The following is a 14,982-nucleotide window of genomic DNA, read 5'->3' on the forward strand; positions in this document are numbered from 1 at the left end:
ACGTTTTTCATTCTTACCAGCAATGTATGAAGATTCCAATTTCTCCATGTCATTGACAGTGCTTATTACTCTCCTTGTTTATTATACTCATCCTAGTGAGTATAAAGCGTGTCTCGTCTCATTGTGGTTTGATTTGCATTTACCTAAGGACTAATGATGTTGAACATCCTTTCGTATATGTCTTCTTTGGAGAAAATGTCTATTCAGATCACTTATTTTTGTAGTAACAGCTTCATTGATAAGTTTGATTCAGATACCACACAATTCATCCATTTCGAGTGTGCAATTCAGTAGTTTTTAGTACATGTTCGTACATTTAGTACATCCTGTATTTAGTACATGGAACCACCATCAGTAACAAATTTCAGAATATTTTCGTCACCTCAAAAAGAAATCCCCTGCTCTTTAACTGTAACCCCATCTACCCTGCACTGCCTTTCCCCTAACCCTGAGGAAGCACTCTTCTACTTTCTGTCTCTATAGATTTACCTATCTGGACATTTCATATAAATAATACTCTGTAATATGAGGTCTTTTGTGTCTGGCTTCTTTCACTTAGCATAATGTTTCCAGGGTCATCCATACTGTACTATTATGTATCAGGACTTTATTTCCTTTTATGGCTGTATAATATTTCATTGTATGGATATACCACATTTTGTTTATTCATCTGTTGATAGACATTTAGATTGTTTCCACCTTTTGAGTGTTAGGAATATTGCAGCTATGAATAGTCATGTACAATTTTTTGTTTGAACACCTGTTTTTCAGTTATACATCTAGAGTAGAATTCCTGAGTCATATGGTAATTCTATTTTTAACCTTTTAAGGAACTGCCAAACTGTTTTCTACAAACACTGCACCATTTTCTATTCCTCCCAGTAATGAGTGAGGGTTATTTCTTTACACTCTTGTGGCATTTCACCGTACTTTTTTGTTTGTTTGTTTTTGAGACAGGGTCTTGCTCTGTCACCCAGGTTGGAGTGCAGTGGCACGAGCACAACTCATTGCAGCCTCAAACTTAGGCTCAAACGATCCTCCCACCTCAGCTTCCTTAGTAGCAGGGACTACAGGCACATGCCACCATGCTTGGCCAAGTTTTTTATTTTTAGGAGAGACAAGGTGTCACTATGTTGCCCAGGCTGGTCTTCGAACTCCTAAGCTCAAGTGATCCATCCCAGCCTTCCAAAGTGCTGAAATTACAGGTGGGAGCCACTGCACCCAGCCTCAGTGTACTTTTGATTTGCATTTCCCTAATGATTAAGAATGTTGGGGATCTTTTCACGTGTTTGTTGGCGGTGTAACTTCTTTGGATAAATGTCTGTTCAAGTCCTTTGCTCATTTTTTATTTTGTTTTCTTATTTTTTAGAGACATTATTGCTCAATCACCCAGGCTGGAATGCAGTGGCATGATCATAGCTCACTGTAACCTTGAACTCCTGGGCTTAAGTGATCCTCCTGCCTCAGCCCTCTCAGTAGTTAGGATTACAGGCACACACCACCCTGCCCAGCTAATTTTTTAAGTTTTTTTTTTTTTTTTAGAGACAGGGTCTCACTAAGTTGCCCAGACTGGTCTCAAGCTCCTAGCCTCAGGCAGTCCTCTTACCTTGGCCCTGCAAAGTGCTGGGATTATAGGTGTGACCTACTGTGCCTGCCCACCCCATTTATTTTTCTTTCTATTTTTTTTTCTAATCCCATGACAGATTACCCATTTTTAAATCGGATTTATTTTATTGTTGAATTGTAGGAGTCTTTGACCAAATATCAATTCTTAATACCAGACTCTTACCAGATATATGATTTGAAACTTTTTTTCCCATTCTGTGAATTGTCTTTTCACTTTCTTAGTGATGCCTTTTGATGCATAAAAATTCTTTGTTTTGATGAAGTCTAATTTATCTACTTTTCTTAGGTTGCCTGTGCTTTTGGTGTTTTATATAAGAAACCATTGCCAAATTCAAGATCATAGTGATTAACAGTTGCATAGCTTTAGCTAGAACTTCCAGTATAGGAAACTTATATTTAGATCTTCTGTCTATTTTCAGTAAATATTTTCAGCTGGGCATGGTGGCTGATGCCTGTAATCCAGGCTGAGGTGGGAGTATTGCTTGAGCCCAGGAGCTCGAGACCAGCCTGGTCAACATAGCAAGACCCCGTCTCTACAATTAAAAGAAAAATAGCCAAGCATGGTGGTGCATACCTGTAGTTCTAGATACTTGGGAGGACTGCTTGAGCCAGGAGGTTAAGGATACAGTGAGTCATGTTCACACCACTGTATTCCAGCCTGGGTGACAAGAGTGAGACCCTGTCTCAAAAAAAAAAGAAAGAAAAAAAAGGTATATGGTGTGGGGTAGGGGTCCAACTTCATTCTTTTGGTTGTGGATAAACAGGTGTCTCTGTCCTAGATCTTGGCAGTCCTATCGAAATCAATTGGCCATTTCCTTCTGGTCCTGGACTCTCAGTTCTATTCCATTGATCTATATGTCTGTCCTTATGCCAGTACCACACTGTTTTGATTACTGTAGCTTTGTAGTAAGTTTTGAATTAGGATGTGTGAGTCTTCCAACTTTTTTTTTTTCCAAGATTCTTTTGAAAACTAAGGATCTCTTGCCATTTTGTATAAATTTTAGAATCAGCTTTTCCCTTTATGCAAAACAGGCTGCTGGGATTTTAATAGAGATTGCATTGAACCTGTAGATTGCTTTGGTTAGTACTATAATCTTAACAGTATTAAGTCTTCAAATACAAGATGTAGGATGTCTTTCCATTTATTTAGGTGTTCTTTAGTTTCAGTGGTGTTCTGTAGTTTTCAGTGTACAAGTCTTTTGCCTCCTTGGTTAAATTGTTTCCTAGGTATTTATATCTTTATGCTGTTGTAATGTAGTTGTTAATTTTGTTTTCAAACTGTTCACTGCTAGTGTATAGAAATACAACTGATTTTTGTGTATTTATCTTGTATTCTACAACTGTGCTGAGTTTAATAGGTTTTTTCTGCATTATTTTATTTTATTTTTTTGAGATAGAGTCTTGCTCTGTCACCCAGGCTAGAGTGCAGTGGCATGATCTCGGCTCACTGCAAGCTCCGCCTCCCAGGTTCATGCCATTCTCCTGCCTCAGCCTCCCGAGTAGCTGAGACTGCAGGCGCCTGGCTAATTTTTTGTATTTTGAGTAGAGACAGGGTTTCACTGTGTTAGCCAGAATGGTCTCGATCTCCTAACCTCATGATCCACCCACCTCAGCCTCCCAAAGCGCTGGGATTCCAGGCATGAGCCACTGCGTCTGGCCCTTTTTTTTTTTCGGACAGAGTCTTGCTCTTGTCACCCACGCTGGAGTGCAATGGCGTGATATCGGTTCACTGCAACCTCTGCCTCCTGGGTTCAAGCGATTCTCCTGCCTCACCCTCCTGGGTAGCTGGGATTACAGGCACCCGCCACCATGCCCAGCTAATTTTTGTATTTTTAGTAGAGACGGGGTTTTACCATGTTGGCCAGGCTAGTCTTGAACTCCTGACCTCAGGTGATCTGCCCACCGCGGCCTCCCAAAGTGCTGAGATTACATGCATGAGCCACCACACCCAGCCAGTTTTTTCTGCATTCTATAAGATTTTCTATATAAATGATTATGGCATCTGTGAATAGTGATAGTTTTACTTCCTTATTTCCAATGGGGAAGTTTTTATTTCTTTTTCTTACCTGATTGCTTTGGCTAGAACTTCAAGTACAGTGTTGAACAGAACAGATAAAAACTAGCATTCTTATTTCTGAAAGGGATAAAGGGAAAGTTTTCAGTCTTTCACCATTGAGTGTTGTGTGTATGTTTTTCATATATACCCTTTACCATACTGTGGAAATTCCCTTCTATTCTGTTTGTTTTTATCATGAAAAAGTGTTGCATTTTTGTTATATGCTTTTTCTGCATCAATTGAGATGCTCATCAATTGAGATTTTTTCCTTCTTTCTGTTAATATGGTGTGGTTTTCTGATGTTGAACCACTCTTGCACTTCTAGAACAAATCCTACTTGGTCATGTTATATAAGCTTTTTAATATTCTTCTCGATGCAGTTTGATAGCATTGTTTTAGCTCATATATATTGATAAGGGATATTGGTCTGTAGGTTTCTTCAACTCCTGGCCTCAAGCAGTCCTTCTACCTCAGCCTCCCAAATTGCTGGGGATTATAGCTGTGAGCCACCATGCCTGGCTGGTTTGTAATTTTCTTTTTTTTTTTTTTTTTTGAGACGGAGTCTCGCTCTGTCGCCCAGGCTGGAGTGCAGTGGCGCAATCTCGGCTCACTGCAAGCTCCACCTCCTGGGTTCATGCCATTCTCCTGCCTCAGCCTCTCCGAGTAGCTGGGACTACAGGTGCCCGCCACCATGCCCAGCTAATTTTTTTGTATTTTTAGTAGAGACGGGGTTTCACCGTGGTCTCGATCTCCTGACCTCGTGATCCGCCCACCTTGGCCTCCCAAAGTGCTGGGATTACAAGCGTGAGCCACCGCGCCTGGCCCTGGTTTGTAATTTTCTTACAATGTCTTTGACTTTGGTGACAGGGCAATAATGTTGGCCTCATAGAATGATTTAGGAAGTGTTCCTTCTTCTGCTGTGTTTGGGAAGAGATTGAGAAGGATTATTGTTAATTCTTTAAATGTTTGGTAGAATTCACCAGTGAAGCTATGGTCCTGGGCTTTTCTTTGTTGGAAAGTTTTTGATTACTGATTCAATCTCTTCACTTTTTGTAAGCCTATTCAGATTTTACATTTTGTCTTAAGTCAGTTTTGGTAATTTGTTTTCAGGAATGTTTGCATTTCATCTAGGTGATTTAATTTACTGGAATAAATTGCTCATAGTATTTTCTTCAAATCCTTTTTATTTGTTTTTTGCTGAGAGGTTCCACACTTTTTAATTTCTGATATTAATTGAATCTTTTCTTCCTCATAAGTCTAGCTAAATATTTGTCAATCTTGTTGATCTTTCAGTGAACTCACTTTTGGATTTCAGTTTTTCTTCTTTGTTTTTCTAGTTCCTTAAGGTGTAAAGTTAGGTTATTGATTTTAAGATCTTATTTTTAAATGTTGGGATTTACAGCTATAAATTTTATTCTGAGCATTGCTTTTGCTGCATTTCAAATATTTTGTTTTTTTTCATTCATCTCAAATTATTTTCTAATTTTCCTTGTGATTTCTTCCTTTATTGTTTTTTGAGAGTGTTTTATTTAATTTCTGTATTTATGAATTTTCCAGTTTTCCAATTATTTATAATTTCATTCATTATGGTAAGAGAAGATATGTGGTATGACTTTAGTCTCTTTAAATGTATTGAGATTTGTTTTCTGGCCTAACACATGCAGTCTGGTAGAGCATGTTTCGTATGTTCTTGAGAAGAATGTACATGTACATTCTGCTGTTATTGGGTGGAGTGTTCTATATATGTTCATTAGGGCTCATTGGTTTATATTATTGTTTAATTCTATTTCCTTATTGATCTTTTCTCTGGTTGTTCTACCCATAATAATGAACGGAAGTAGAATATTTAAATATCAAATTACTGTTATAGAATTGTCTATTTTTTCCCCTCAGTTCTTTACATATTTTACTTAATATATTTGGGTCTCTGTTGATAGTTGTGTATATGTTTGTAATTGTTATATCTTCTTGATGGATTGAATCTTTTATCAATGTATAATGTTTCTCTTTGTCTTTTGTCCTTTATCTTTTGATTTGAAGTCTATTTGTCTGATATTAGTATAGCAACCACAGCTGTCTTTTGGTTACTATTTGCATTGAATATCTTTTTCTGTCTTTTCAGTTTCAATCTATTCACATCTTTGGATCATAGTGAGGCTTGTAGATAACATATAGATGTATCATTTTTAAAAATTCTTTCTGCCACTCTCTACCATCTAATTATACTTTAATCCACTTATAAAGTGATTACTGATAAAGGACTTCTTCCATTGTATGATTTGTTTTCTATATGTCTTTTGTCAATTTTGTTCCTCAGTTTCTCCATTACTCCCTTCTCTTGTGTTTAATGTTTTTTTCGTGGCATACTCCTTGATTTCCTTTGCATTTCCTTCCCTATATTTATTTATTTTTTTGAGACCAAGTTTCGCTCTTGTTGCCCAGGCTGGAGTGCAATGGTGCGATCTTGGCTCACCGCAACCTCCACTTCCCAGGTTCAAGCGATTCTCCTGCCTCAGCCTCCCGAGTAGCTGAGATCACAGGCATGCACCACCTATGCCCAGCTAATTTTTTTTTTTTTTTTTTTTTTTGTATTTTTAGTAGAGACGGGATTTCTCCATGTTGGTCAGGCTGGTCTCGAACTCCCGATCTCAGGTAATCTGCCCGCCTTAGCCTCCCAAAGTGCTGGGATTACAGGCATGAGCCACTGTGCCCAGCGTCTCCTTCCCTATATTTAAAAATGTATCCCTTAGTGATTATTTTGGAATCAAATTAGCATCTTATACAGCCTAGTTTGAATTAATACTATATATAGCTTCAATACTCTACAAAACCTTTGCTCTCCTGTGTGTGTGTGTTTCTGCCCCTTTATATTGTTATTGTCACAAATTACCTATTTACGGGCCGGGTGTGGTGGTTCATGCCTGTAATCCCAGCACTTTGGGAGGCTGAGGTGGGTGGATCACAAGGTCAGGAGATCAAAACCATCCTGGCTAACATGGTGAAACCCCGTCTCTACTAAAAATACAAAAAATTAGCCGGGCGTGGTGGTGGGTGCCTGTAGTCCCAGCTACTCGGGAGGCTGAGGCAGGAGAATGGCGTAAACCTGGGAGGCAGAGCTTGCAGTGAGCCAGGATTGTGCCACTGCACTCCAGCCTGGCTGACAGAGCAAGACTCCGTCTCAAAAAAAAAAAAAAAAAAAAAAAAAAAAAATTACATATTTACACATTGTGGGCCTATTAAAATTAATTTGTAATTGTTGTTTTATGTATTTATCTTTTAAATAATAATGGAATAAAAGAGAAGTTACACCCAAATTGTAAAATACTTACTTTTATGCTTACCTGTATAATTACCTTTACCAGTAATTTTCTCTATTTTTCTTTATATGGTTTTGAGTTACTGGGTAGTATTCTTTTCTTTCAGCTTGAAGATTCCCTTTAGCATTTTATGTAAGGAGTACCTACGTGTAAGAAACTTTCTTGGCTTTTGTTTATCTGAGAATGTCTTAATTTCGCCTTCATTCTTTAAGGTTAATTTTGTTGAATATAGAATTCTTAGTTGATGGTACTTTCTTTCGGCGCTTTTAAATATGTCATCCCATTGCCTTCTGGTCTGCATGGTTTCTAATGAGAAGTTGGCTATTACTCTTATGAGGATCCTTGTACATGATGAGTCATTTCTCTCTTGCAACTTTTGAGAATCCCTTTGTTTTTGTCTTTTGACGTTTAATTAATAGGTCTGGCGGGGATCTCTTGAGTTTATCTTATGGAGTTCATTGAGCTTCTTAGATGTGTAGATTCGTGTCTTCTATCAAACCTGTTGAATTTTCAAGTATTATTTATTCAAATAATCTTTCTATCCCGTTCTCTTCTCCTTATAGAACTCCCTTAATACATATATTGATATGCTTGATTATGTCCCACAAGTTTCTCAAGCTCTGTTCATTTTTTTCATTATTTTTTCTTTCACCTCCTGATACTGAATAATCTCAGTTGACTGACTATTCTGCCTGCTTGAATCTGGTATTGAAATCCTCTAGTGATTTTTTTATTTAAAAAAAAAAAAATGGAGACACAGAAGCTGGGCACCTCCCATGGGGCTTCCGCACACTGGGGCTTGCTCCCAGCCCCCAATGACTACAAGGGGATGAGTGAATAGAACTGGCAAGGAGCAACCCGCTCTCACCCTGGGCCTCTGGAATCCTGGCACGAAGCGGCCCCATGACCACCACGGACATTTGAGTTGCTGGGAGAGCTGCTTAGAGAAGCGGTGGGGCAGCAAGCCAGCTGATGTGGAGCCCAGAGGGTTTGGTTCAGGAGCATCTATCACGGAGCATGGCCAAGGACAGCCATCCCCCTAGGGTCAAGTTGCTCCCATAGGAAACTTTAGCCCGAGGAGAACTGTCAGACCTGAACTCTGCAGGGCAATCTTGCCCATCAGGCAGGGCTGCTCTGAACTGAGCACCGCTTGGTCTGCTGGCCTCCCCCAGGACCCCAGCCTGGCCATACCTGCTTGCAGGGAAGCCTCTGGTGCCCTGGGAGCCAGCATCCTGGCTTTTGCACTGGCAGACTGTGCCGGACTTGCAGAGAGTTCCTGTAGGGCGGCCCCCATGGCCATGCACCAGCCTGCCCACTCCCTCCCCCACACTTCAGCTTCCCCCTGGGGCTACAGCAGTGCCCCACATCGCTTTGCTAGCATGTGTGTGCATGGGCTGGCTTTGTTTCCTTGCCCCACCAGTGCACCTATGTCCATGCACCCTGCCCTGCCACTGCTGCAGCAGGAGGGCAGGTCCCTCCCGTGTCCCACCAACTGTCACTGCAGTCACAACCTTGGCAAGCACAGGCCAGCCAGCACTGTGGCAGGAGTGAAACTAGGCATGGAGAACAGCAGATTCTCCCCCATCCTGAGCAACCACCCCTGCCTGTGGTGCACAGAGCAAGCACACAGACCTGTATTACATAACGGTAAAGGGTTCAGTTCAACAAGAAGAACTATCCTAAATATATATACACCCAATACAGGAGCACCCAGATTCGTAAAACAAGTTCTTAGAGACCTTCAAATAGACTTATACTCCCACACCGTAATAGTGGGAGATGTCAACAGCCCACTGACAGGATTAGACACATCATCAAGGCAGAAAATCAACAAAGGTATTCAGGGCCTGAATTCAGCAATGGGTCAAATGGACCTAATAGACATCTACAGAACTCTCCACCCAAAAACAACAATATACATTCCTCTCATCACCACATGGCACATACTCTTAAGTTGATTACATAATCGAACATACAGTATTCCTCAGCAAATGTAGAAGAACTGAAATCAGAACAGCCACTCTCTCAGACTACAGCACAATCAAATTAGAAATCAAGACTAAGAAATTCTCTCAAAACCATACAGTTACATGGAAGTTAAATAACCTGCTTCTGAATGGCTTTTGGCTATATAATAAAAATAAGGCAGAAGTCAAGAAGTTACTTGTAGCTAGTGAGAACAAAGATATGACATACCAGAATCCCTGGGACACAGCTAAGGAAGTGTTAAGAGGGAAATTTATAGCACTAAATGCCCACATCGAAAAGTTAGAAAGATCTCAATTTAACCACCTAATATCACAACTAAAAGAACTGGAGAACCAAGAGAAAAACAACCCCAAAACTAACAGAAGAAAAGAAAAGAAAAAAAAAAAAAACAAATTAGAGCTGAACTGAAGGAGATCAAGACACAAAAAAACATTCAAAAGATAAATGAGGCTGGGCATGGTGACTCATGCCTGTAATCCCAGCAGTTTGGAAGGTGAAGGCAGACGGATCACTTGAGACCAGGTGTTCAAGACCAGCCTGACCAACATGGCGAAACTCCATCTCTACTAAAAATGCAAAAATTAGCTGGGCAGTGTGGCGCACGCCTGTTATCCCAGGTACTTCAGATGCTGAGGCACAAGAATAGCTTGAACCTGGGAGGCATAGGTTGCAGTGAGCCAAGATTGCACCACTGCATTCCAACCTGGGAAACAGAGTGAGACTGTCTCAAAAAAAAAAAAAAAAAAAAAAATCCAAAAAACCATGAAAGATCAATGAATCCAGGAGTTGTTTTTTTTTTTTTGAAAAAATAATAGACTGCTAGGTAGACTAATAAAGAAGAAAAGAGAGAGGATCTAAATAAACACAATCAGAAACAACAAAGGGGATATTACCACTGACCCCACAGAAATACACATAACTATCAGAGAATATTACAAACACCTCTATGCACATAAACTAGAAAATCAAGAAGAAATTAATAAATTCCTGGACACACACACTCACCCAAGGCAGCCAGGAAGAAAGTGAAACCTGAACAGACCAATAACTCCAAAAGTGAATCAGTAGTAAACAGCCCACCAAACAAAAAAAGCCCAGGATTAGATGGATTCACAGTTGAATTCTACCCAATGTGCAAAGAAGAGCTGGTACCGTTACTGCTGAAACTATTTCAAAAAATGGTAAAATTCGAGGAGGAGGAGCTTCTCCATAACTCATTCTATGAAGCCAGCATTATCCTGATACGAACACCTGGCAATGACACAACAAAAAAAGAAAACTTCAGGCCAATATTCTTGTTGAACATCGATGGAAAAATCCTCAACAAAATACTGGCAAACTGAATCCAGCAGCAGATCAAGCCACCGTCATCAAGTAGCTATATCCCTGGGATGCAAGGTTGGTTCAGCATATGCAAATCAATAACTGTGATTCATCACATAAACAGAAATAAAGACAAAAACCACATGATTATCTCAGTAGATGCAGAAAAGGCTTTTGACAAAATTCAACACTGCTTCAGGTTAAAAACTCTCAATAAAATAAGTATTCAAGGAGCATAACTCAAAATAACAAAAGCCATCTCTGACAAACCCACAGCCAACATCATACTGAATGGGCAAAAGCTGGAAGCATTCCCCTTGAGAACTGGCACAAGACAAGGATACCCTCTCTCACCACTCCTATTCAACATAGTATTGGAAGGCCTAGCCAGAGCAATCAGGCTAGAGAAAGAAATAAGGGGCATCCAAATAGGAAGAGAGGGCGTCAAATTATCCCTGTTTGCAGACGACATGATTCTATATCTAGAAAACCGCATAGTCTCAGCCTAAAAGCTCCTTAAGCTGATAAACAACTTCAGCAAAGTCTAAGGATACAAAATCAATGTACAAAAATCACTAGCATTCCTATACACCAACAATAGTCAAGCCGAGAGCCAAATCAGGAACATAGTCCTATTCACAATTGCCATAAAAAGAATAAAATACCTAGGATTTTCTTGGTTTCCAGGGAAGTGAAGGATCTCTACAAGGAGAACTACAAAACACTGCTTAAAGAAATCAGAGATGACACAGACTAATGGAAAAACATTCCATGTCCATGGATAGAATCAATATTGGCTGGGCGCGGTGGCTCACTCCTATAATCCCAGCACTTTGGGAGGCCGAGGCGGATGGATCACAAGGTCAGGAGATTGAGATCATCCTGGCTAACACGGTGAAACCCCATCTCTACTAAAAAAAAAAAATACAAAAAAAAAAAAATAGCCGGGCTTGGTGGCAGGTGCCTGTAATCCCAGCTACTCAGGAGGCTGAGGCAGGAGAATGGAGTGAACCTGGGAGGTGGAGCTTGCAGCGAGCCAAGATCGCACCACTGCACCCCAGCCTGGGTGACCTAGGGAGACTCTGTCTCAAAAAAAAAAAAAAAAGAATATCATTAAAATGGCCATATTGCCCAAAGCAATTTCTAGATTCAGTGCTATTTCTGTTAAACTACTGATAACATTCTTCACAGAACTAGAAGAAACTATTGTAAAATTCATATGGAACCAAAAAAGCCCAAATAGCCAAGGCAATCCTAAGAAAAAAGAGGTAGCTGGAGGCATTATACTATCTGACTTCAAACTGTACTCCAGGGCTACAGTAACCAAAACAGCATGTTGCTGATATAAAAACAGACACATAGACCAATGGAACAGAATAGAGAGCCCAGAAATAGTGCCACACACCTACAATTATCTGATCTTCGACAAAGCTATCAGAAACAAGCAATGGAGAAAGGCTTCCGTATTCAATAAATGGTGCTGGCATAACTGGCTAGCTATATGCAGAAGACTGAAATTGAACCACTTCCTTATACTATGTGCAAAAATCAACTCAGACTTAAATGTAAAACCCAAAACTGTAAAAACCTTGGAAGACAATCTAGGCGATACCATTCTGGACATAGGAACAGGCAAAGATCTCATGAAGAAGATGCTAAAAGCAATTGCAACAAAAGCAAAAATTGATAAATGAGATCTAGTTAAAGAGCTTCTATAGCAAAAGAAACTCAGCGAAGTAAACAAACAGCCTACAGAATGGGAGAAAATTTTTGCAAACTATGCATCTGACAAAGGTCTAATATCCAGCATCTGTAAGGAACTTAAGCAAATTTACAAGAAAAAAAATCCAACCCCACTAAAAAGTGGGCAAAGGACTTGAACAGACATCTTTCAAAAGAAGACGTATATGTGGCCAACAAGCATATAGAAAAAAGTTCAACATCATTGATCATTAGAGAAATCCAAATCAAAACCACAGTGAGATAACCATCTCAACCAGTCAGAATGGCTATTATTAAAAAGAAAATCAAACAATAACAGGCTAGGTTGCAGAGAAAAGGAACTCTTATACACTGTTGGTAAGAGTGTAAATTTGTTCAGCCATTGTGGAAAACAGTGTGGTGATTTCCCAAAGACCTAAAACAAATACCATTCAACCCAGCAGTCCCATTACTGGGTATATACCCAAAGGAATATGAATCATTTTATCATAAAGACACATGCACACATACGTTCATTCCAGTACTATTCACAGTAGCAAAGACATGGAATCAACCTAAATGCCCATCAGTGGCAGACTGGATTTTTAAAATGTGGTATGTACAACACCTTGAAATACTATGCAGCCATAAAAAAGAATGAAATAGAATGAAATTGTGTCCTTTGCAGAAACATGGGTGGAGCTGGAGGCCATTATCCTTAGCAAACACAGGAACAGAAAACCAAATACTGCGTAAAGTGGGAGCTAAATGATGAGAACACATGGACACATAGAGGTGAAAAACAGACAGTGGAGCCTGTCAAAAGGTAGAGCACAGGAGGAGGGAGAGAATCACGAAAATTAACTAATGGGTACTAGGCTTAATACCTGGCTGACAAAATAATCTGTACAACAAACTCCCATGATACGTTTACCTATATAACAAACCTGCACATGTACCTCTGAAGTTAAAAAAAAAAAACTTTTCAGCTTCAAAGTTAATTCCTTTTTATAATTTTTGTGAATATTCTATATTTGTTGGCACGTTGTTTTCTTGGTTTCCTTTGACTTTTTAAAATATTGATGCACTATAGATGTACTTTGTTTCAGGGTACATGTGACAATACGTTAAGCACTTGGTGGGCACCTAGGTCAGTTCCATATTTTGACTGTAGTGAGTAGAGCCGCAATGAGAATGGGAGTGCAGATGTGTTTTTGATATATTGATTTTCTGTCTTTTGGATGTTTACCCAGTAGTGGAATTGCTGGACCATATGGTCATTCTCTTTTTAGTTTTTGAAGAACCTCCATACTGTTCTTTAAAGTTGCTGTACTAATTTGCATTCCCACCAGCAGCATAAGAGGGTTATCCTGTGGGTCCTCACCAGCATCTGTTATTGCCTATCTTTTTTATTATAAAACCATTTTAACTGGAGTGAGTCATAGTTTGGATTTTCATTTCCCTGATGATTAGTGATGTTGAGCATTTTTTCATATACCTTCCCCTATGTGAATTTGTTGCACTTCTTTCCTAAGCTCTTTCTTTGAAAATCCTGCCTGTATCTGTACAGGTCCTACATGATGTGAATTTATCTTTTTCTTCCTAGTGCTGTGTTAAATGAGATTAATGTGCTCCTCCCCAAAGAGTCTCTTGAGACTCTGACGCTTATCACACCTGCCGACAGTGGTTCTGTTCTAAAGGTAAGAATACTTTTAATTCTTAAAATTTTTGCCAAAGACAGTTTTGAATTGAATCTTGCAGTATAACCAAGGGCATCTAGTGATTCCTGAGTGACACTGGGACTTAAGATGTGAGAAGAGCAGCCGAGCACAGGGGCTCACACCTATAATTCCAGCACTTTGGGAGGCTGAGGCATGCGGACCACTTGAGCTCGGGAGTTCAAGACCAGCCTGGGCAACATGGCAAAACCTGTCTCTACCAAAAATCCAAAAAATTAGCTGGGCATGGTGGCATGTACCTATGGTCCCAGCTTCTCGGGAGGCTGAGACAGAAGTATCGCTTGAGCCTGGGAGGTGGAGATTGCAGTGAACTGAGATCATGCCACACTCCATCCTGAGTAACAAAGTGAGACTGTTTCAAAAAAAAAAAAAAGATGTGATAAAAGCATTGAGCCACAGTTCTCTAGGGAGAATCCTGTTGCCACACCACTCACAAGAGGATCTTAGGGTTTCTTCCCCAGTTTGTGTGTACTTTGTTCATATTTTGGGGGTGGTTTTGAATGTTGGCTATGCTTCCACTCATATTTCCTTTTAAGATACAGTGTTGCATGCAAATAGTGACTAAGTGCTTCTTAGATGAAAGAATTAAGGGATCTTGTTGAATTTGTAGTTTCATTTACTCTAGGGCAGGGGTCCCTAGTCCCTGTGCTTCGGACTGGTACTGGTCCATGGCCTGTTAGGAACTGGGCCACACAGCAGGACATAAGCTGCAGGCAACCATTGTCGCCTGAGTTCCACCTCCTCTCAGATCAGCTATGGTGTTAGATTCTCATAGGAGTGCAAACACTACTGTGAACTGTGCACACGAGGGATCTAGGTTGCTCACTCCTTATAAGGATCTAATACCTGATGATTTGAGGTGGAACAGTTTCATCTCGAAACTATACCCCACCCCCAAACCTGGTCCTTGGAAAAATTGTCTTCCACAAAACTGGTCCTTGGTGCCAAAAAGGTTGGGGACTGCTGCTCTAGGGAATGTAAGCTGTGTGAGAGCCTTGACCTGTTTTGTTCATTGCTGTATCCCTCAGGCTGGTCTCAAACTCCTGCCCTCAAGCAATTCTACTACCTTGGCCTCCCAAAGTGCTGGGATCATAGGCAGCCTAAGTGTCTCAAATAGTACCTGGTACATAATAGGTACTAAATATTTGTTGATTGAAACAAACTTTTTGAAGTAACAGGGACCTATCAGTAATTACATTGCAGCATAACCAGCTCATCCCAACTTCTGCCT

The 14,982-nt window shown here is 40.1% G+C and overlaps 1 protein-coding gene across 6 annotated transcripts in view; it reads left to right on the forward strand.

Moving 5' to 3' along the window:
- Positions 1 to 14,982, forward strand: part of EPB41L5 (erythrocyte membrane protein band 4.1 like 5) — a 175,439-nt gene that overhangs the window by 143,368 nt on the left and 17,089 nt on the right. For all 6 annotated transcript variants that reach the window (XM_058434302.1, XM_058434303.1, XM_058434305.1 and 3 more), the window contains exon 21: positions 13,619 to 13,712. In XM_058434302.1, the coding sequence (XP_058290285.1) occupies positions 13,619 to 13,712 (94 nt within the window). The remainder of the gene's footprint in view (positions 1 to 13,618; positions 13,713 to 14,982) is intronic.

The sequence above is a fragment of the Hylobates moloch genome, unplaced genomic scaffold (assembly GCF_009828535.3).
Source record: "Hylobates moloch isolate HMO894 unplaced genomic scaffold, HMol_V3 SCAFFOLD_24, whole genome shotgun sequence".
NCBI lineage: Eukaryota > Metazoa > Chordata > Mammalia > Primates > Hylobatidae > Hylobates > Hylobates moloch.